The 22,983-nt window shown below is 37.3% G+C and overlaps 1 protein-coding gene across 1 annotated transcript in view; it reads left to right on the forward strand.

Annotated features, from left to right (window-relative positions):
* PARD3B (par-3 family cell polarity regulator beta) overlaps window positions 1-22,983 on the forward strand; it is a 371,446-nt gene that overhangs the window by 141,604 nt on the left and 206,859 nt on the right. The window contains exons 5-10 of the mRNA XM_042874585.1: window positions 3,534-3,625; window positions 11,306-11,392; window positions 14,841-14,966; window positions 18,917-19,272; window positions 20,811-20,950; window positions 21,757-21,885. Of these exons, the coding sequence (XP_042730519.1) occupies window positions 3,534-3,625; window positions 11,306-11,392; window positions 14,841-14,966; window positions 18,917-19,272; window positions 20,811-20,950; window positions 21,757-21,885 (930 nt within the window). The remainder of the gene's footprint in view (window positions 1-3,533; window positions 3,626-11,305; window positions 11,393-14,840; window positions 14,967-18,916; window positions 19,273-20,810; window positions 20,951-21,756; window positions 21,886-22,983) is intronic.

Consider the following 22,983-nt stretch of genomic DNA (forward strand, 5'->3'; position numbering starts at 1 on the left):
GTTCAGTTCTAATTTGAAAAACGTGCTTTTGCTGCATTAAGACAAATAGCTTAATTAAAAATTATACCTATGTGAATAAACTTAAAAAAAAAATCAATTCCACTGTTATTAGATGCATCTGCATTCTTGCCTATTGTTTTAGCTGCAGTATTTTGCATTTATTCTGATTTCCTAACTGAAAACTGCAAACCTGTTAAATTACACAGGTAGCTGACTTTGAATGAAGTTTTGGGAGTCGGTGTCTTTAGTTCTGCAACTGTTGGAAAAACTGAAAACCAGTCTTTGTTAAACAACAAAGATTGAGAATTCATGGCTATTGGATCATTATCTCCTAACAGTGCCTTTACTTGTACATCATTGCCTTGCTATCTTTCAGCCAGTTGGGCAGGAGATGATGTGTTTAAATTTACTGTGGCTCTAATGAAATGCTGAAGTATGAAAGGAATTTGTCCATTTGTAGTGATTACTGTGTGACTGGAGCTTTAATGTCGCTCTTGGAGAGCTCTGTAATGAATCACTATTATGATTCATGTTTTGTTGATCATTTAAGACTTCAAATTTATTTGGCTGTGTTTACTGATTTTTAGCATGCCATGATCTGTGAGCACTTACCTTCAAATCAAAGCAGGAGGCTGTGACACTGAACACTTTCCATGGTATTTCTGAAGTCTATAAACATTCTGGGGTCCAGCTTAGCAGTGGATAAATTCTTTTGTAGGAGTGTTTACCCTTGAATGAATTTTTAAAAAGCTATAATTGAAGCTATGGGCTCCAAACTCTGAATTCCTTGCTGAAGTTTTACCTTGGAGGTGTGGGGCTGTCAGGCACCTCACAAAGCTGGACCATTTATTCTCACACGGGAATGAACATGCCCTTAAACATTCCTGACGTGTTTTTAAATCTGTCCTTGAAGATCTCTACTGGAGATCTGATACCTCTAATATTTGTACCAACTTTTTTCAGCTTTCGGACATCTCTTGCTTCTTCTACCTTTAGCAGAAAAGAGAGCAGTTGCTATTTTTGTGTGAGAATCATTTGCTTATCAGCAGTGTCACAGCCAACGCTGTGCTGGGTGACTAAACAAGTCTAATTCCAAGAACGGCATTAGACTTGTTGATCAAAAATGATCCCTTGTGGCTTAAAAACTGTGAATCAGTCAACAAAAACACGAGATGAGATCATGTTCTGCTATCTGTATTTGTCACTGCTGTGAAATCTCAGTTACCCAAGGAAGAGGGGAAGGACAAGTATGGATGTAACCTCACTACAGCAAAAAAAAATAACAGTAACCCCAAAGCCAAAAGACAGAAAAGTGATGTAGCATACACAGACTTGAACAGACTGCAAACAAAGCTTTAAATAGCAAAACTGTTTGGAGCCATGAGCAGCAAGTTCTTGGTCATGCATTGAGCAGTGCTGTGTTGCAGCCAATGTCTGGAAGAAAAAAGGAGCAGGTTAATTCACCACCCAAAAATCTGCTCGTGGTTTGGCTATTTTCAGCCTTCCAAAATGAAGACCCTTTTGCAGCGCCAGTGTTTTCTCTGGTTAGCTAAAAAAGGTTAGCTTTGGGAGCTCTCTGGTTAATGAGAGTTGTCTCCTTCTGACATCTGTTGCGACCAAGGCTCTGTCTTTTTTCAAAATGAAGTCAGCACGTGAAAGCTGTGTGTCAGATTTCTGTTGCTAACTTGCAGTTAAAGGCTGAGTTCCTGATGTATGGGGTTAGTGTGGAATATGCTTCATACAACAAAAACTGCTCATTGACACGTGGTTCCACTGTGAAGAGGGATTGGAAGAGATAGCATAGACTCAGTACACGTTTCTTGAAATAGTTTTTTCATTAGTGACAGACGTTGCTTTCCGTGAGCTGTATTGGCTTTGCAGTGGAAGCCAAATCTGTTGGCTCGTGCTCTGATGAACATGCAGAAGGAGCTGCTGCCAGTTCATAATAGGTTCAAAAACTCGGTGGTGTGTGATCTAAGGGGAAAATTGGGTGGAACCAGCTTGATTTATATTCCAAAAGTTTGCTTAGAAGACTCATCATGGTTCTTTTCTAAAGCACAAAGCAGTCTCCTCACCCCTACAGCTCTCTTGCTACTTATTAAGCTGAAAATAAGTTCCTCAAATCTTGGGGGGTTGAAAATGACAAACCAGGAAAGCCATCTTTATGGGTAGAGCCATCTTTCTGAGAAAAAATGGAAATTCTAATATACATTGTAAAACTTCTGTTGAAAATTAAATTACCTATCTAGTTGATTTTGTTCTTTGGAATTAATTTATAACATTGCTACTCTTTGCCTTGAGACAACCTGATTTGGCAAGTATATACAGTGAGAACCTGTACTGCTGTAGCAACAACAACAAAAAAAAAGATGATTAACTTTTGGCTTTATCTAGTTAAGATCAAGCTTTGAATTGAATTCCCTTAGTGTGTTGACAGCTGAAGATTTATGTCTTCCAGCTATATTCCTGTTGCAGAGTTGGCAGAAGTGACCTCTCCAAAAAAGGTCTTTGTTACGGATTTTGCTCTGTTTACATTATTGCCATGAAGGCTGCAATGAAATACAGTACATTAAAGCTAATATATCACCTGCTGACAGTGGTCTTATCTCATTTGTACCTCTTTCCCTTTCCCAGCATGGAAAAAATGCAAACATAAGAATCTGAGGATCAAGAAAAGAAAGTTAATAGTTTTAAAGAGTGCTAGAACTAACGTTAGGTCCCTGTGTGCAATGTATTTTTGTGTCTGGCCAAATGATTCCTTAATTTTTTCATCTGTGAAGCTAATGTAAAAATGTCTTTACCATAGTAGTGCTACAAAGGAGCAGAAAGAGCAATTTGAGGCTTAGGGTATCTATCAGGAGCAAGGAGGTGGCTCAGAGTTGAAAAGAACTCAGGATGGACTGGCAGTGAGGAAGCAGTTTTAAGGCTGTTCAACCTTTGTGGAACTTGTGATGTCTTTTACTCTTCAGCTTGAATTATTCCCTGTCCTGTAGACCTTTGGGTTCTCCACAGCTCTTTCAATCTGTCCTCCCCTCTCTGCTCTGGCAATGGCATCATAAAGCAAGCAGTATGGAGTGGCTTTTTGAAGAAGGGTGCCCAAGCATACCTGCCCTGCCCTGTTTAAGTCTAGGTGACTAGTTTGTTCCATCACTTTGTCTCTTGAGAGATTCTGAATCTCCCTTTAGGTTGTATGAAGATAGAAGAAGGTAGAAAAGCTGCTGATTATACCAGACCTTGACAGAAGATCTTATTCCTCTCTCTTCCCTCAAATAGAGGGATAGGCCTTCTATTGTATTTAAACCAACGTGTCAGTGAAAGTTTGGTGGGATGCTGGAGTAAACAGTGGAACTGTTTCTTTGAGTGTTGTTTGTATAGTCCATAAATAATGGGTCTTTCAGTCCTCACCCTCAGTGAGGCGAATAAATAGTGGCTTGCTTTCTCTTTCAAGTGCTTCAAAAACACAAACACTGCCAGTCTTTTATATGCATATGCATGTGTTCAGTTTCAAAATGTGCTTTGAAATCTCTCAACAGGGTGCTCCCCAGGTATCCTTTGAGGATGGGGAAATGAACCTTGCAGGACCTGCAGAACTGTTGTCATCGCAGAGGGCCCGTCTTCCTGTAAGGTAGGAACGTATTCTGCAGTGCTTACTTCAGCATGCTTTATCTATATGCAAGACAAAACTGACTTTTCATTCTAATCACACCTGCATTGTACTCATATTTAAGAGAAGGCTTTGGGAAGACCTCATAGCAGCTTTCCAGTGCTTGAAGGGAGCTTATAAGCAGGAAGAGGGGAGTGACTTTTTACACGGTCTGATAGTGATAGGACAAGGGGGAATAGCTTTAAACTGAAAGAGGGCAATGTAGGTTAGGTGTTAGAGAAAATATTTCTTACTCAGAGGGTGGTGAGGCACTGGAACAGGTTGCCGGAGGTGCTGTTGATGCCCCATCCTTGAAGGTGTTTCAAGCTGTACCAAAATATAACTTCCTGTGCATCCTATGGGCCTGTGAGGAGAATGTTTAGATTTCTCAAAACACTGTTTTGCCTGCTGACCTGAGGGAGATAGTAAGATTTTTTTTCAGCCTAAGACTTGTTAAATATATTCAAGTATTTGTAAGATATTCAAACTTGTAGAAACAATGAGCTTAGGAGGATTTTAGAGAACATTATTTTGTTTAAAAAGTATATATATACATGCACTTGTCACTCTGTAAAATTTACTGGCATTTCAAATGTTAAAGAATATAAATGTTAAAGCAGTGATTTTGTTTCTGTACAGCTTCTTCCACAGAGAAGTGAAGAGTTATTTTTTAAAGCTGTTTTTTCAGAAGTATTTTGTTAGTAACAATTGTTTTATAAAGAGAAAATAATGAAGCACTCACTAGAGGCTGTCTGTCCATCTTACAGGTATCTTACTTGGACTGAATTTGACTAATTATCTGTTTTAGAAGCTCTTATAATGAAATAATAAAATTTTACTTACACAAAAATATTTAATATAACGTATCTTAATATCTGACTTGGTTCTTTTTACATTATTTCTGGAAAAAAAAATAATTCTAATTTGCAGAGATGTCTGACCTGTTACGTTTTGAAGATTTTAGGGCCATGAGGGGTTACCAAGTCATGATACCATAAACCTTTATTTAAATAAGTCATGTTATGTTTAATGATGTTAATGAAACTAATATTTCAGCCTGAGGGCTGCTCCATGCTATGGAAGAGAAGAAAACCACTATTGTCCCTGCTGCTTTCACCAGAAAGTATTCCTTCCTGTCATGGAGTTTGATCATTATGACCTTAGCACTTAAATAAAACAGCAGCTAGTCACCAAAGAAAATTATCTGAGACTTCTCGTCAGAGCAACAGTCTGTCTGAGGTCAGCATCCCTTCTCTAACTATGGCTAATAGCAGGTATTTCAGAGGGAAGGAAAATAAAGAGCCTCGCAATTAATATTTTATGATTGTGAAACCCAGTCAGTTGAAGTGAAAGGCTTCAGACCTGGATTGTTTTATAATTCTCATTCAAGTAGGAAAACTGTTCCATCTGAAGAAAGTTTAGTTAATTGCTTTAGGTAGGTAAAATTAGAAAGTTGCACACATGATAAACGAAATGAGTGGCAGTGTGAAGGACTTCTAGTTCCTCTATGTAGAAGCTAATAGGAAGAAAGTTTCTTTGCCTGAATTCTCTATAAAATATTTCACTGTGGAAGTACTGGGAACTTTTTCAGGATTGTATCCTCCAGGAGTCTGAACAATTCCACGTTCTGAGAGCTGAATTTCGCTGAATTTTACTGAAACAGAGGTTTGAACATCATGTCATTGGCAATTTTTAGTGGAATGTATAAAGACAGAAGTAATGACAATCCTCTTTTAATTTCTGATGGTGCTTATTTTGTATTTTTTAATAAAGATAATGCTCAGAATAAGAGTAGCTATGCTAATACAATCAGTTTATAAAATATGCTGTTTTTCCTTGTTTCCCATCATGTTCTGAATGAGAACTGAAAAATATTTATAGTAACAGTCTGGTCTTGCTACTCTACAGACATCACACAGAAATGTGTTGCAGCCTGTAACATTCAGTCCTGTAGCACACTGTACATAGAGATACTGTTTCTCAATCCTTGCTTCTCTTAATAAAAATGACTGTGTTAAGGAAGGGGAAACGTGAATCTGCTTGGAAGTGAATGTTTGGCTTAATAGCAGTGGATTAGCTGGAACTCTGAGAGTAATGTATGCATTGATAATTCATTATGTGTTTTCATTAAGTTCTGTTTTATTGTCTTGCTGCTTTTCAGCAGAGGTCAGAGTTAGTTCCTTGGTTTAAATTCTGTAGGTACATAATTAAAGTGTAACGGCAGTATTTGTTCCCTCTCTCTATTTTCCTTTTTTTAAACCACTTTCTGCGTCTTGCAGTAGTCTGACAACACGCAACAACTTTAAAAAGATAAAGAAAAAAGAGAAAAACCTGGTGCCTGCAGGCTGTCTGGTTTGTCTCTAAATTTTCAGACAGCTGATCTGTGAGAGTTAACACATTTTGGATACAAAATGATGATTGGTTGCCACTTCAAACCTGAAACAGGAAGATTACAGCATTACTTCATAGTAAATATTTTAACTTCTTGCTAATTTATTTCTGTATACAATGGAGCAACTGAAAGGTGCTCCTCTTAAAGGCAAGTGAGCAACTTCCTGGGCTTTGCTGAACTCTGCACATTCAGTGGCTTTCTCCTCTCCGTGCAGAGTGCTCTCCACCACCTCTTGGATATTGCTCAGATTTTCATCTATCTTTGAGTGATTTCACACTAGCATCTCCAGCTCCAGTTTCTTCACCGATTCCAAGTAATTTTCATCAGAACTTCTAGCATCTGGTTTATGAGGGGGAAGGAAAGATGAAAAAGGAGTAGCAAGTTGGAGAATGTGCATTCAGATGGCTTAGTTGGGACTGGCTTCTCTGAAAGGATGGGTACAGATCATTACCATCAGCAACTGTCTGTTAATGTGTAAAAGTGCATGAATAGAATCATCACCCTCTTTATCAGCCTAAATCTTTGTGATTTGTCTTCAAAATTACATCTACTAACTTGCTATCACCCACAGGCTATGCTCCCTGTCACATGTGAGTAGCCCCTTTTCCTGGGTGCTCTCCTCCCCTGGAATGGCAGAACCCAGTGGGACCATAGATACACGTGGAGGATGAGCAGGAAAAAGCAGCTCAGTAACTGCATCCATGAGCTCTCTGCATCTGACTGAGACTTCCTTGCCTCTTACTTGGCTCTGGTCAATAAAAATGCCACAATGCATGTTTGGAATATCAGCTATGCCTCCCCTTTTTGCAGGGGACACACTGACATTCTGTAGTAAGAATTACTATTTTTTTTTAATACGGCAGCTTGCTAACTGTAACTTCCTTAAAAGCATATTCAGTGGTTATATTCAGTGCTATATTCACAGCTTGTTGTTTTGTCATCATGAGCCTGAGTTAACTAGTTTAGTGCAGATGTTGAATAGGGTTAAAATGGCAGAAGAATATGTCACTGGAGTGATAACTACTTATTACGTACACATAATAAATTTTGCCCTGTGTTGAAATAACGTTTTACCAAAGTGCTCCCTTCTGTGTGTTGCAAAACAGTCTGTTGTAGGTTGTATCTACTGCTTTCTCCAAGGGAAATCCTGGCAAGATCCTCCCAGCATTGGTAATTTAGGAAAGTCAAAGTGAACAAAATCCTGGTTCAGAATTTTTACCTATGGAGTGAGGTCCCTTCTAAGCACCTGCACTTTTGGTGGATGAAATATATTCGTTAATAAATAAATTCGTTATAATAAATAAATTCGTAATAAATATATTCGTTCTTCACTATTCTTGGGTAGTTTGAGGAGCCTTCAGCTTACAAAGCTTTCCCTGTTGTGTATGACAAATTGATATCATCTGGTGCAGTGTTCAGGAGAGAGCTGTAATACTTGACAGCAAGGTCACTATCAATGTGAAGATCAGACTGATTGGCCACTGAATATGCAGCACTGCATTTACATTTTGCTTTCCATGTTCAAAATGGACTGTTGTGCATGCTCCCTGTACCCACGCGCATGCACCTACATCCTCTCTGTCTTCTCAAACTGTGCTCATCAGCATTTTTAATAACATGCATGGCAGATCTTCGTGCCAAATGTGATAGTCTGTAAAGAATCTGGTGGAAATCAATAAACATCAAGCACTGGAGAGTTTACATTAGTAAACAGTGGTGGCTTCCTTGGGCTTAAAATCAATAGTGCAGTGCTGGCTGTGGCCTTGGACTCAGCCAGAAGCCGCGCTGGGCAAGGACGGTGTCCTTGCTGAGACCAGAGATGGGGTCAGAGCACCAGCATGTATTTGCAGAAGCTGCAGTATTTTCTGGAGCAGAATCTCTGCTCCCTGGGAATATGCAGAAGATGCCACGCTGTTTGTCTCACTAACCTGTGAGCTGGTGCTGCTGGCCTCATGTTGAGCCAGCAATTGAGCTCCAGGACTCTGTTTGGTCAGAGCTGCATTTTCATTCGACATAGAATGCATATGGGATGGAGAGGGAATATTTGAAATAGGAGTAGATCACAAGAACATTACTAGCTTTTGGAAGTTACCTTTTCCTTTTCAGAGATCAGTTTGTTTTTTAAATGTGAATATTGCAATAAATCCATAAATTACCCCCAGGTATCAATATTGCAGCTGCTAACCAAAACCACAATGTCACTCTGTGTTCTCTCTCACCACTTGCTTTCAGTTTTTTAACATGACTCTGTTGAACTCAGGGACCCATCACCTTGGGGTCCTTCATGCCTGTGGAGTTCAGGAATTGGTACCCGTAGGCTTAAAGCTCATCCTACTCTGCATATCACTAACTCCTCCTTTCATTGTTCTATTTTCTTGCTAGTGTAGTTTAAACTGTAAGCCAGTATGGTCAATATGCTTCTGGAATTAAGCCATTCTTATGGGCAGATGAAACCAACTGGAAGATGGTCAGCAGGAGAGGATGAGGTCTGATTTTGCTAAGTCTTTAATCTTTGAAGTTCTTAACCAAGAAAGCTCAATCCCAGCTATCCTGTTTTGTTTATTTATTTATTTATTTAACAGTCAGGCTTTTGTAGGTACAATTACAAATACAGTGTGTCTTCAAAGATCTGTTCACATTGTTGTAAAGTTTTCAGGTGTAAATAGGAATTACACTTGAGAATGAAAAATGCATTGGAGTCATAGTATTTTTTTTTTCCTATAAGACATAAAACACCTTTTATATTTGCATGTAGTGTTCTCAATCTTGTTCTGGATATTTAGCACTTTAGTGCATAGCTTGTAGGATGTGTCACTGGTTTTAAAAGTCACACACAGTCTACCTGCAGGCTACTTGTTTTCAAAAGGAAACCCATTTTTCATACTGAATAGATTTTGTTAGATTTAAAAATAAACTTGTATGTTGTCTTTGGCTTTGAGCTGACTTTTAACTGTAAGTGCACTGATGTGAGATGACAGGTAACCTGTCTGTCGTAATCGCCCTCAGAAGATTCCTGCTCTATTTTACCACTGCTTAGGAAGATGACTTCCCAGGAGTCATCGAGCAGCACAGGGTTATCTGGGGGCAGCCATCATTTATTTAAAATCTTCCCAGTACAAATGGAAACCTATTCATTACTGTTGATTATTTTTTTGGGTCCTCTGGGCCCAGAGGACTTGTTGCTTAATTCCTTTAGATGCTGTGATTCTGTACAAGTCCAAAAGATAATACAGGTAGCATTTTAATTGTATGCATGTATTTGTCTGTTAAGAGACTTGGTGGAAGTAGCAGGTTAAACAGGAAGAATAGTTAACTTTCTACATGTGTGGTTTTGGGAAGCATCCTGAGTGGAGTCTAGCTTTTCGGAACAGTTTCACTAGAAAATAAAAATATTTTGTGAAACCAAACCAAAGAACCTCATGGGAAGGTTTTGTCAGTATTTCCTTGCTTATTTCATGAGGAGAAGGGAGTACAGGAAAAAAAACGAGCAGGTAGCAATACATGTTGGTAACGCCTGCATTGTAGTAATGTGAAAGTCTCTTATTTTGGAATCAGCTGTGGATTGTTGTGCAGGACGTATATATATTTCAATTTTATGAAGTACAAATTCATTCCAGTCGGCCTTCCTGGGAGAAAAAAACTACAAAAAACCCTCAAAACTGTATTAGCTCATTTTCTCATTCCGCATTTATCCAGGCAAGAAAAGAATTATGGTACCAGGGGCAAGTTGCTTGTAATTAGTCATCACACAACAGGAAAAAGGCTTTTAAAATAAAAATATTGTGTTATTAGAAGCCAGAGGCAGAATTTGAATAAGATCACTTGCAGTTATTGTCCTTCTTGAGAGATGCACTTTGTACCAGTTGCTTTTATGTAGACTCTCACCTGATGTGGCGAGGAGGTCTCTTTCAGAGTGGTAGGACACAGTACCCTGGTAATTGTGTGTTTCTGCCTATTCCTGCCTTGAATCCAAAGGCTGTGGGTCAGTGGGATCTGTAAGCTGATCTGTGCAGAAAATGTTTTCCCCCTTCCCCCCACCAGGAAGACACTGCCGATGGGGTTGGGGGAACAAAGGACTCGGTGATCTTTCTGCACAAGAAACACGCGCTCTGTAGATCTGTCATGTTTGCAGATATTTTGGAAGCCTTTTCCTCAGCAGCCTGTGCTTGCATTAGATTGACTCGAACTCAGCACAGTATGCGAAGTGGTCATTTGGTTCATGTTTACAGAACTGCAAATACTACAGAATTTGCATGCAGGTATAAACAGAGTTTTTTATAGCTTGAAAGGATCAGAGTACTCCTAATGTGAAGGAAGATACCCAATAGCTCTCCCCTAATTCTGAATGTCGGTGGAGTTCAGTACGATTCAAGAGGATGGAGGTGTTTCAGAAAAAGTAGACTAACACAAAAGGTAGGAATTCCATACTGGAATGTAGGACTTACCCCCTTCTGATCTTTTTTTTTTTTTTTTTTTTTTTTTTTTTTAATGTTCTAGCCAATTCAAGTACCTTCCTTTTCAAATTATGATCACCCAGAATAGAACTAAGGTCACTGCAAGGCCAGCAGGGTATAATCCTCCATAGGAAAAGAAACAGCACCTAGCCATGAACAGCTAAAAAAGAAATAATTATACTGCCAGAGATAATAAGAGGTTATTGATAATGGTGATTGAAGTAGGAAACTTCCTGAAAAAATGAGCTGAGTTGCATTTCTGATTACAGTTCGGGGTTTTTTTTTTTAATGTCAGCGACACTGTATGCAATGGAAGGCAGAAAGCAAAATACTTACAATTTAATTAACCAGCTTATCTCTTTGATGTCTTCAAAGTGTGATTTTCCTGTTTTTAATGTGTCCACATGGAGAAATTGACTGAAGAGGCTCAAAAGAAACATAAGTTTAAAAAGTTGCTTTTCTCTATAACATGTAGAGTAACCTTTAGTTTTAAATAGAATGAAGATTATTCAGACTTCAAAGCTTACCTTACATATTCTAATTAATTTATTAAGGATTTACTTAAGAGGGCATCTAGTAATGATGTCATTTCCTATCGGAGTTCCAATTCCTAAACTAAAGAAAAATTAAAGAAATCGTTAGCTATTTTGAATGTCATCAGATTTTCTCTGTACTAGTGAGTTCTGAGCCTAATATTGATTCTATACTTTTATCTATCTGATCAAATCATTTGGTTTAAAGCAGAATGTGTTTTTGAGATAGAAAATTCTATAAGGAAGCAAATGAGATGTGTTTCTTTGTGCTCTTTTTTTTTAGTGAAATGACCAAAACAGTGGAGATTTCTGGGGAAGGTGGACCCTTGGGAATACACGTAGTGCCCTTTTTTTCATCTTTGAGTGGAAGGTAGGATATTGTCTGCATCGCTCAAGAAGTGTATTAATGAAAGAATTTCAGTTGCAGTTCTCTTAAACGACGTACTGTATAAACACAAAGAAGAATAAATGGTTAAAAAAAAAAAAATCTATAATTGAGTCTATGAACCCAGTCTCCCGTTACTGAAATGCTCACCAGTCTGTTACATGTGAAACAGTTCCACTCACTAGTTCGTATTTGTCTTTTCAGTTGCCTCTGTTTTTCCTCTCTGGGTGGGAAACTAGACTGTAGGAAAAAGAAATTCTAAGATGTCAGAGTTGGCTTTATTTTCTGTTTATTTATTTTTATTTTAAGTTTCTTGATTCAACTGGAGTTCTCTGCATAGGCCCTTCCTTAATGACTTATCAGACAGGAAAATCAAGAAGTAAATAAAATAACCTGTTTTTTTTTCCTAAGCCACCTTTCAGATTTGGTTGTATAGCATTTATAGAATGTGTACTGTAACTGTGAACTTTTCTTTGTCACAATACAATTCCTGTAATTATAAATGATTTAACATACTCTCTTGAGATCACAAAAGCCTGTTATAGCAGCATGCTCATATTGATGTACTGTAGTTAAGACTGCGTCAGCATTTTTTTTATAACTGTTTTCCAAGCTATGTAACTGGAATGTCATAAATAAATAAATAAACCTAACTTAATTCTGGGATGAGAGGCTTAGCCAAGGAGTTAATTTGACACTGGCAGTCTTGAACAAGACATGGGAAATTGCCAGGGCCGTAAATGATACCATTTTATAGTAATGTGACTGCCTGCAACACAAAGCCAATTACTAGTAAAGTAAAAATTTTCTAATCCTTAAATGTTTCTTTAGTTGTCAACTTTCATGTAGGACAGAGAATGTGAAGGATTAAATTGCCTTGTAAAAGTTTGTGCCTGTAAATACTTTCTCAGCAGCATCCCAAGTTGTTAGCAAGATCAAATTCGTTCAAAATATTTATTTTCCAAAGGGGAAAGTAAATGACCACCTGCTGCTGGAAAAATGTTGTCACTGTTGCAAGAACAAAGTTGCTGTGCCATGGGGACTGAAGGAGGTCTGAGCTGCATGCCTGGCTTTGAGGCTGCCTGCTTGTCTTGAGCAAGGTGTTAGTATTCGTAACCCATCATGAAATGCAGACAGTAGTTCTTTGGGTTAGACATACCTTGAATATTGTATTATAAACATTGTATGCAAGATTGTTAGATAGAAAATGTGATAAAATTACACGCTGTTAAAATCAGTAAATTATTGCAAGTGTACTACAGTGAACTATACTGAAGTCTTGGTGCTTTGGGTGCATCTTTTAAAGACCTCCATGATGAAAAAGTGGAGTTATTTTGTCTACATTCTGTGCATGTTATTTTGTCTTTGTTTACAGGCATATTTGAGGATCTCTGAGAACAAGGGTTTTTGTTCTTTTCTTTAGGCAGATGACCTACTTGTTTATACAGTTGTCTTGAAATTGTAATGACCCTTGGCAGAACCATACTGATAACTTTGTAAGAGTGCTGGGTTACTTGAATCACTTACCCCTTTTATTTAATCAGGCACGAGACTAGTGTATAAATTTTAACTCATGAAAGATGAGAAAGTACAGAGAAGCATCTTTTATTTCTGTTAAGGATGAGGTGCAATTTATGGGGGCATGTCAACCATGACTAACTTGGTCTGGTATTTCAGTTAATTACTAATAAGGTAATGCTGACTTCAGACCTAGTATGCTGCAGAGCAGAATTTTTCTATGTGTAGTTAAAACATCTTATTAATTTATGAACCCTTATATAGGAATTAGAAAACCACTGGAATTATTCTTCTCCTTTCTTCTGCACTTAGATATCGTTAAAAAAGAAAATTAAAATTTAATAGTACATTAAAACAATGCTAAAATTGAGACTGTATGAAATAGGTAACGGAGTAATGAATTTAAGCTGCCTTACCATACATAACTCAATCCACTCATTCAGATTCCATAGTGCATACAATAGGTTTCAGACAAGTGGGAAAACCTATAGTGTTACATGGATGCAGGCATCTAGGCATGATAGGATTAGTGAAGATCATAGCAACCAACTTAATTTGTAACGTCTTTAATTTCCTTGCTTCTTTTGGTTTCTATCTTGACACATTTGCATTGAGTTATTTGTTGGCATTTAGTTTTTTGATTGCAGCTGGTTGGATGTTCATCATCGGTAGGGCTATGGCCATACCCCCCCATTTGCCCTTTGAATCCTTTGTTGAAGAGTGTAACACAGGCTACAAGATAACCTTGATATGTTGGGTCTTTCGTTTCTGTGAGATGTTTCAAAACATTCTGTTCAGTTGGAACCAAGTTTACATTTAGAGTATGTTTCTTTAGACATAAATATCAATTTAAAAATCTTTCTAGATCTAACATCAGATGCACAATGAATATTATATCACTTAAAATAGCTTGCTGTGAATCTTTGGATGAAATTGAATATGAGACAGTTATGAATCTGAGGAAAAATACAAGACTTCTGTTTTGGTGATGTGGGTGCTATCAAAGTTGGAAATTGCACATTGATATTTTATGGAGTATAACCAGTAGAAAATGGCTTCTACAGACTATCTGTCTGTGCTGATATGGTATGGCAATTTAGTGGATAAAACTGGATGTTAAAAGATCTTGGTGAACATGCAGCTGTTGTGTTATTGGGGACATCATTCTGGTATCATTTGATATATCTACATTGAGTTATGTTTGCAATACAGAGATGCTCCAGGTAGATGGAGAATAGTTCAGCCCTGCCAGAAGTTAGCCCCACCACAGTCTCGCTCCAGCTATGCTTCTTCACTTAACACATTTGTGGTATTCTTCAGTTTTCAATTTGTGAGGAGCATGATAAACAAAAAAACAGGCAAACGAACAAACTTAGGTTTTGATCTGCGAGGTACATAAATGGTTTTGCTGTCATGTATCAAAATAGCAGGCTTTGAGAACTGAAAATGTTTGGAGACCTTCCAAACATAGAAACTTTTTTTTTGTTTTATCCTACTGCCAGTTTATTTTGCTAAAGTCTAGTTAGAACAATACATTTTAAACTGCTTGTGCTTTTCTTTGGAGCAAGTTAATCTTGGTGACAGACCTGTGTTGCATAAAGTACAAATAACTTTTTATCTAGATGCAGAGATCGCAGGGTTTTCTTCCGTATATCCAAGTATGACTTACGGGATTTAATGCTTTTTGAAGTTCTAGCATGTAGGATAACATTAATGTCCAACAATTTTTATTGGTGCATCTTACAGTCCCCTGTGAATTGAAGCAAGAATGGAAAATCCTTCATTTAGGTTAAGCAGTTCATTATGGTCTTCTCTATCTCAAGTCATGTCTCAAGTGAAGATTAATATGTGTATTTGATTGCTATAAAATAGTATCAGCAGTATAAGGATAGGTTTTTTTTTCCCCTCCATTTAGGATGCTGGGACTTTTTATCCGTGGTATTGAAGAAAATAGTAGATCTAGGCGTGATGGGCTTTTCCATGAAAATGAGTGCATTGTGAAGATCAACAATGTGGACCTCACAGATAAAACGTTTGCACAGTGAGTGCTGTTTTACTGATATTTTTAGCTGATGGGGATTTTATACTATGCTGAGTTTATTGAAATGGTTTGTGCAAATTGATATTTATTTTGGATTTAATGACTATAAAATTGTTGTTTGGCAGAAACTTTGTGATTTTCTTTCTGAAACCTCAAAAAAGGTAGAAATTGAGGACAAGAATTTTCTTGTAGCCTTAGTGAACCTTTTCTGCTTATTTAATTTAAATGACTTTAAGGGTTGTTGTTTTTCTTTATAGTTATCTTCACTTTCTAATTCTTCTATTGTTGTTGTGTATTTTCTTTGTTCCTCAAAGAACTTCAGAAGGAATCAACTTTGCAGAATATTTTTCAATGTTCTTTTGCAAAGGTGATGAGATTTTTTTTGATGCTGTTTCTTTTTCAGCAGTTAGGTTTTTAGAAATGCTAGTACTGTCAAACTGATTAGTTGAGATATATGGGTTATGTTGACTACTAAACTGGAGGGTTGAGGTTATGAGGTGAAGTCTCACCTTTTATGACTATTTTTGGAAATCTGTTGACATTTACTATTCATCTCAAATTACTTTAAGTAACAAGTTGCTTTGATTGGCTATGAATTAGGGATATTGTTGCAAGAAAGGCTAGCCTCTCAAATTTCAGATATTTGCTGTAGTAATTAAATAGTAATTTGTTTTTATCTTCTAATCCATATGTTTAGACAGCTGAGTGTCTGTTTATGATATAACAAAAACCTATGGAGATCTCAAAGGAATTGAGGCTTAACTTTCTGAACAGTAAGCTGAACATTCAAGGTATCTAGACTAAAATCAAACACATAATTTTGTTTTTAAGGATAAGTATTTGCAAAATAGGCTTTGGTAAAACCAGCATAGTTGGTAGTAGGTTTTTTTTTTTTTTTTTTTTTTTTTTTGCTTTCTTCCTCCTAACTGGTTTTCCAGATAACTGCTTTCTGAATGAGTGGTGGTAAAACATCCTGACGTAATGCTGTATGTGCTATTCTCTTACAGCCAAGGTGGAGAATTTCTGCATAAATTACTATGATTCTCAAAATTTAAATGTGAAAATATGATTGCTTCATCTGTGCAGTTTTGTAATGAAGACATATACTTCTGAAATGAGACTGCCTGAAAAAAATCTCCCTTTTTCAAAATTGCATATTTGTTTACATACTTGTCTCCTTTGTATTCTCTTCAGAATTTAACTAGTTTTCCAAAGACTTTCAAAGCCATAAAAGATGTATGCAGGTCTGAGGACTCTGTGTTTTTCCGTAAGGTTACTCTATTTGGAACACTTGGAAATGCTGCAGCAAAATTTCCAATTCTCTGTCAGGTTTCCCTTTCCCTTCAAAGTGAGAAATGCAGGACACTCTTTCTCCAAGTTTGCAAAAGACTGTGGGAGTTGAAGGGGTTATTTACGTGAGCAGAGAAACCAGTTGTCTTAGACGATCTTTATCATCAGGAGAGCAAAGTGACTAAAAGTCCAATCAGTCACCTGAGGAGCCATATATTATAATGAAAAGTAGTGTGGTCAGCAGTGGTCTTGGATCAGAGGAAAAAAACGTGGGTATTGAGGACTGCATCTGTACTTTGTTCATTTGAGGGCTGGGGAGAAGACTTTGGACAAGCTCTAACCTCTAGGTCGCATGGCCTATTGTACTTCTTCCAGAATGGCCTTCTACATCCTTTCTGTTTTTGACTGCTGGGAATGACTAGAGAAAAAGAACCTTTCTAGGCTGATATTAATCCCATGAATATGCCTTTTGATTTTTATATGGCATGACATAATTCTACTAACCTGACAGAAATCCAAGTTGCAGCCATTCCAGTGAGTATGAAGTAGTATTGTCCTGATGACTACTGACCTAGAAAGGCTCATCAGATTCTTTGAGAGGAAAATCTGTTTGCTACTTTCAATCTGTCAGTTCTTCATAATCTTTGTGAAAGCTCTTTTAACCTTCAATAGAGTTTGTTACGTACGTCTCCTTCCATTTTCAGCAGTGGCTTTGTAGGATTGCTCCTGATGATTGCTTCTTCTACAGCCGTAATAGCAACAACCTACTTTCTATATTCACATGTTTATAATATTTTTGTGTATTAGAACTACTGGTCTGCTTTTTCATTTGCTGTTAATCTATTCAATTGCATTATGTTGTGTTGCAGAGCTTCTAGCACCTCTTCTAATTGACTCCCTTATTTCTTTAAAGTGTATGTTTGGGGTCTCCAGAAATGTAAATTTATCCATCCATTATTCTTTCTCTTTGAAGTGCAGCTAGTTATTTTGCCCCTGAGGACTGCATCTAGGCTTTCCCAAAGGATGGCTTGTGTTATTTCCACTATTTTTTGCTTGTAGGACATGTTACATTTTCTCTTTCATATATTTAAAATATTCATCCACTGAAACTGAATTATTAAATTACTTTCCAACAATGTGGCCAAGCAGATACTTGCAAGGGTGAAGATGAGGACCAAGAGAAACCCAGTTAAAGACTTCACATCCTTGTGGTGTGAGCATGCAGTGATTTTTAAGATCAGGATAAGGTCTGTCCTTGGAAACCTGTAATCCCTGCAGACACACTGGAGTAGTGCAGTTACAGTTTTGTTGAGATCTAACCCTCAAGACTGCATCCGATAGAATACCTTCCCACAACACTCTTCCTGCTACCTTTCTTCTCTGTGCTTAACATTTCTCTTCTGGTATTGTCTCCTGTCAGTGAATACAGTTATTCTGACAACTTTTGCGTGTACATTCAGTGTAGTCAAGGCGTTTCTATCCATTTTCTGTATTTTATCTATTTTCTATCTATTGATTGTTTTCTTGGAGATTTCACTATGACTTCTGTGTCTTCATGTTGCTAAAAACAAAATCCCTTCAAAACAGGTTTTTTCTTTCCCAGAACATCTATTATTTATATTTGGGTTTGAGTTGTCTTCTGCAGTGTGGAAAGACTTTCAGTTCACTTAAGTTAAACCCTTAGAAAATGGGAAAGGAAAGCATAGAAAGAAGTCTCCTTTGTTCCTTCAGAATCCAAGGTTCATAGAATGTCTTGGTTGATGGAATCTATGAGTTGTTCAAAATCCAGGGAAGACTGTATATGAGCAGTTGTTTTGGCCAAGCTGTGTCTTAATTGCCTTGCAATGAATGAGTAGTCCAAACATTGTATTGTTACCATACATCAGGTCACGAGGAGCAGTTTCATGAAATACTCTAACACAATTTCTGGTCCTATACCTATGCACACCAATAAAGACATTGATTAAGTCCAAGTATCCACATTTACAAGAAGTTACTGCTTCAAAAGTGTGAGTGGCATCTGCTTACTCATTTATGTAGAAATGCTTAAATGATTGCCCCTTTAGCAGTCATCATGTTTCTTCAGATGTTTGTGTATCACATGCCACCATTTTTTTAATTGCACCATTTATAGTCACCATGTTTCTTCTGAACACATCCATGCTTTCCGTACTCACTTTTTTTTTTTTAATTGCTGTTGAGTCAGACAGCAGATGATGGAGGAATTTGAGGGGCAGTTATGCTGCAGTAGAATAACTGGAGTCTTGAGCTTCATTAGGATAGATGTATTCACCAGAGCAAAGTGACCTTTGTGGCTGTGGGCCATCAAGCATACAGCAAACTTTTGATGAGTTTCTGCCATCAGAACTTCACTACCTGATGTTCTGCGTGGAGAATTGTATTACTTTATACTCTGATGTGTTTTTAGCACCATAGGAATCCTATGCGATGTGATATGCCTACTTGAAATTTAAGGAAATGTTATGGTATAGAAGTCTTATTTCATGGTTACTTTTTAGAAAAGAGATCGTGCAGATGTGAAGGTAATGTTATTTGCCCACATTTAAAATACATTTTTGTCTTTTTTCTCTGTAAACAACTTCAAACATTGCCCATATTTTCTGGTTTGCTATGTGAATCTTTGTGTCTGTCTTTTAAAGGGCTCAGGACATCTTCCGCCAGGCAATGAAATTTCAGAGTGTCATTTTGGAAGTCCTTCCTCCTTATAATCGAGAACAATACGAGAAGTCTGCTATTGCTCCCCTTTGTTTTCTGCACAATGATGAAGAAGTTCCAAAAACAAAGATTCCGCCTCCTGTTCATCCGAAGCCTACTCTGAAAACAATTCATCTTTCTGGAGCAGGCAGCCTGGATGCTGGTGTACAGGCAACACTACAAGCTAAGAGCCCCAACCTCCCACGTCTGGGTAGAAAACCATCTTCACCCTCATTGTCTCCCCTTATGGGCTTTGGCAATAAAAAAAATGCAAAGAAAATAAAGATAGACCTGAAAAAAGGTAAATCTTTAGAAATTTTTTTTTCTGTAGCATTGATACTTCACCTTTTAACTGAACTAGTGATGTTGAATGTTATTTTTGGTTTAAAAGTTCCAAAACTTCCAAAAGGTTAACAGTAATGTTCTCAATGGTCAGCTTTCCTATAAATTGTAGAAGCATTATCTCAATTCACTGATCTTAAACCATCTCAGGTTATGTGGAAGGTGTTTGATTAACATCATATGAAATGAAGAATTAGTTCAGCCTTTTCCCAATACAGGCGTTTGAACATTCTGCTACTGTTTTTCATTACTTTTTATTCATATCTGCTAATAGACCAGTAGTTAGGATATTTGTAAAATACATTTACAAAATACTCTGTTTCATGTTGACCATAAATCTTGTCTTTCTCCTTTTTATTTTCTGCAAACTGTATCTTTTTATCTGTTTTCTTGCTGTTAGTATCCTGGCTTTTCTGTACATGTTCTTAATTGCTGCTCCATGCAGATGTCTGTCTTTGCATGGAACAGCAGGTTTATGCAATCCAGTAAAGTGTGCTTAAGCGAATCCCAATTAGCATTTACATTTTCTGTTTAATTTCTGTCTCTGATTTGTCTGGGAGTTAAATTTGATGCTAGAAGTGACCTTTTTAAAAATTGTAACTTTATTCTTTTAATACATAATGAATGTAATCAAGCTGTCATTTCTTAATTTTTGCTATTTTTTAACTTAACTCATGTTTCCTTCTGAACTTCTTAGGTTTGTGTTTATGAAACCTACTTCAGAATTTTTACCATTTTAGATGCAGTGTTTTTGATTTTGAAATTATAATTTATATTTTTAGAAATGATAGGAATGTGATACTGACATATATGAAAACTAGTCTACATAGGTAGCAAATACACTCACCGGAAGATAGATCTTTATGGACCTCGCTATTCTTGGGTGATTTCAGTGACCTTTAATTAATAATTCTTAATATTGATTTTACAACATAATTATTTATTAAACAGTTATCTATTAACACTTCAGCTTGTTTCTTTCCAAGTACAAAAAGCCTTCACTAGAAAGCTTTCTTAACAGCAGTCAGCAGTTTTCACATGCAAATCATGTGGCATTTTCTTTTTTTCACTAACTTTCAGTAAAGCCCTGTGAAGTTATATTCATGCTTATAAGTAAGAAATTCTGATTGCTCTGAATTATTGGAATGACTATTGACATTAATGTGCAAGGTGATGATAAAACCACTTACAGAAAAGGTATGCTCTTTAAAATGAGAGTTCTGGTTTGTCTTGTATTATTGTGGGTTATCCAAAAGCATTGCCATCTGCAGTTGTTGCCAGAGGATTTAAGCATGTATGTTCTGACATTAATACAATTCCTTTCTAGACTCTGCAGAAAATAGGTTCATGTTTACAGCTTTTTGTTTACTTTTGCTTTTTTAAGAGCTAATTCAAATGAGCACCTGTGATACGTTATACTGACATTGACTACTTATTTTCATGATTATCGTTTGGTTGTTATAACTTACGCTGGGAATTCTTTGTCTGACCTCCTAGGTCCTGAAGGACTTGGTTTCACTGTGGTTACCAGGGATTCCTCAGTACACGGTCCTGGTCCTATTTTTGTGAAGAATATTTTACCAAAAGGTGCAGCAGTAAAAGATGGCCGTTTGCAGTCAGGTGACAGGATCCTGGAGGTTAGGATAAATGCTCATTTTACTTGCGTTGATGAATCTTGATCTCTGGTTTTCTATGGTTCTGTGATTCTATGAATTCTATGATTCTCTGGTTTTAACAGACATGCTGTATTTCCTGTACATTTTACTGATGTACAGAATTGAAATTCTTGACCTTGATAAAAATGTACCAAGGCTTTTCTCCTGTTTGTCAAGAAGTTTTTTACACTACAGTTCAGAAAGAGTTGATGTGTACAGGGGTCTGTGGGACAGTAGAACGAGGGAAATCTAACTCACAGGTTCTTCAAGCAGGTAAATACATCAGTTCAGAAAAAAAACATGTATTGCCTCCTCGGACATGTCCAAAATCTGATTAATATTGAGGTGATTAAGTGCTCATTGTAAAGCAGTTTTGCTCAAATTGGACTTTTTAAAATTTTCAGATAGATTGTGGCTTACAATTTCATTATCTAATGGGTTATTTCTACTTAGTAACCTCAAAAAGCTCTTAAGGTAAACAGTTTTAATAATACTTAGGTTTTGTTTTTGTACTTTTCATCTTCAAAGTGCTTTAGAAACTAATTAAGCCTCACAAACCCCCTGCAAGGTGGGTAAGTACCACAGACTTGCGTTAACAGATGGTAAAAAGGAGGAAAAAAAGGTTAAGTAACTTCTGCAGGGTCAGGAGAGACAGTGGTAGAGCTATTGCTAATTATTTGCTCTCAGTCAACAAATGGCACCTGCATTAGATGAGGGGAAAATGATTAAAAAAAAAAAAAAAACAAAAACAAAACATACAGTTTTGTGGCATCTTTTGTGTCTGGCAGGTGAATGGATGGGACATAACTGGCAGGACCCAGGAGGAGCTTGTAGCTATGCTGAGGAGCACAAAGCAAGGGGAAACTGTCTGTCTGATCGTGGCTCGTCAGGAGGAGGCCTTTCTACCTCGAGAGCTGGTAAACTTTTTTTTCCTTCAAGAGTGGTATTGAAAGGAAGCCCTGTGTTTTAAAACTAGCCCAGGAAATAGAAGTTAACTGATGTTGGCTGAGAAAGCTAGCAAAGGATAAGTCAACAAGTCTTGCTTTGGAGAACTACTTATATTTGATTTTATCTACTTCAGATAGAAGTTTTACTTTCTTCCCAGAAATTACCTCATAAGCGTCATTCACAGTGGAATATGTTAAATGAATTTTGTAACAGTGAGGTCAAGCATGACTGAAAGCAGATTGTTCTCTTTCAGAAAAGCAACAAACTTTAAAGCTGTTTGAAGTGCGCATGATGAGTCCTGCAATTTATCAGTAACAAGCTAGTGATGGTGGCTGACCCCAGGTGATGAATCTTCTAATCTGGGCTGCCAAACTGCAGAAGCAGTGAGGGGTAGCATTCGATTGTGTTGCTGACAAATTTTGGAAGTGAGCTTTTGCTTGACTTGCATTTGTCTGACATAATGGAAGAAAATCAGACATCCCAGAGCTTATCTCTAGTGCTTAATTTTCACTTTTCCATGTGGGCATGAAACTCTTCTGTCTCTTTTGTCTCGCGTGTCATACGAGAACTATATCAGTGTGTAAGTGCTATCTGATATGTACTTGTTTCCCCTCAAAGAAGGTCATCTCTTTGGTCCCTCTTCCTTATCATGATTGATGGCTATGCTTGACCTTTCATTAAGAAGTTGTTGGGGTAAAGGAAGAAGGAGAGCATTTCCTGCTTTTGTCTCATTTTATCTCAAAAGAACACAAAACCGCCTTGATTCTTTTCTTAAGTGAAAAGCGAAAAGGGAGAAGGAGGCATCTTCCTTTACACTGTTAGCAGAACCTTCTACAGAAATTATCCAGTATGCTTTCTCACAAACCATTGCTGATAGTTTTCGTTTTGTTTCCTTGTTATGGGATGGGCCTTGTTGAGGTAAAGGAGTCCGCTGCCTCTGCTAGGAGGAGAAGCTGTAGAGGAGTTCAGATTCTGTCATGTGAGCCTTTTCTCTTGTGTTCCTGGTGCCTGCGTTCTCCTGTAATAGGACAACTGTGAAGTGTCTTAACAAAACTGTTTTTGGCTTC

This window comes from Lagopus leucura, unplaced genomic scaffold (assembly GCF_019238085.1).
Source record: "Lagopus leucura isolate 7727_CA_CO unplaced genomic scaffold, USGS_WTPT01 Super-Scaffold_100012, whole genome shotgun sequence".
Classification (NCBI taxonomy): domain Eukaryota; kingdom Metazoa; phylum Chordata; class Aves; order Galliformes; family Phasianidae; genus Lagopus; species Lagopus leucura.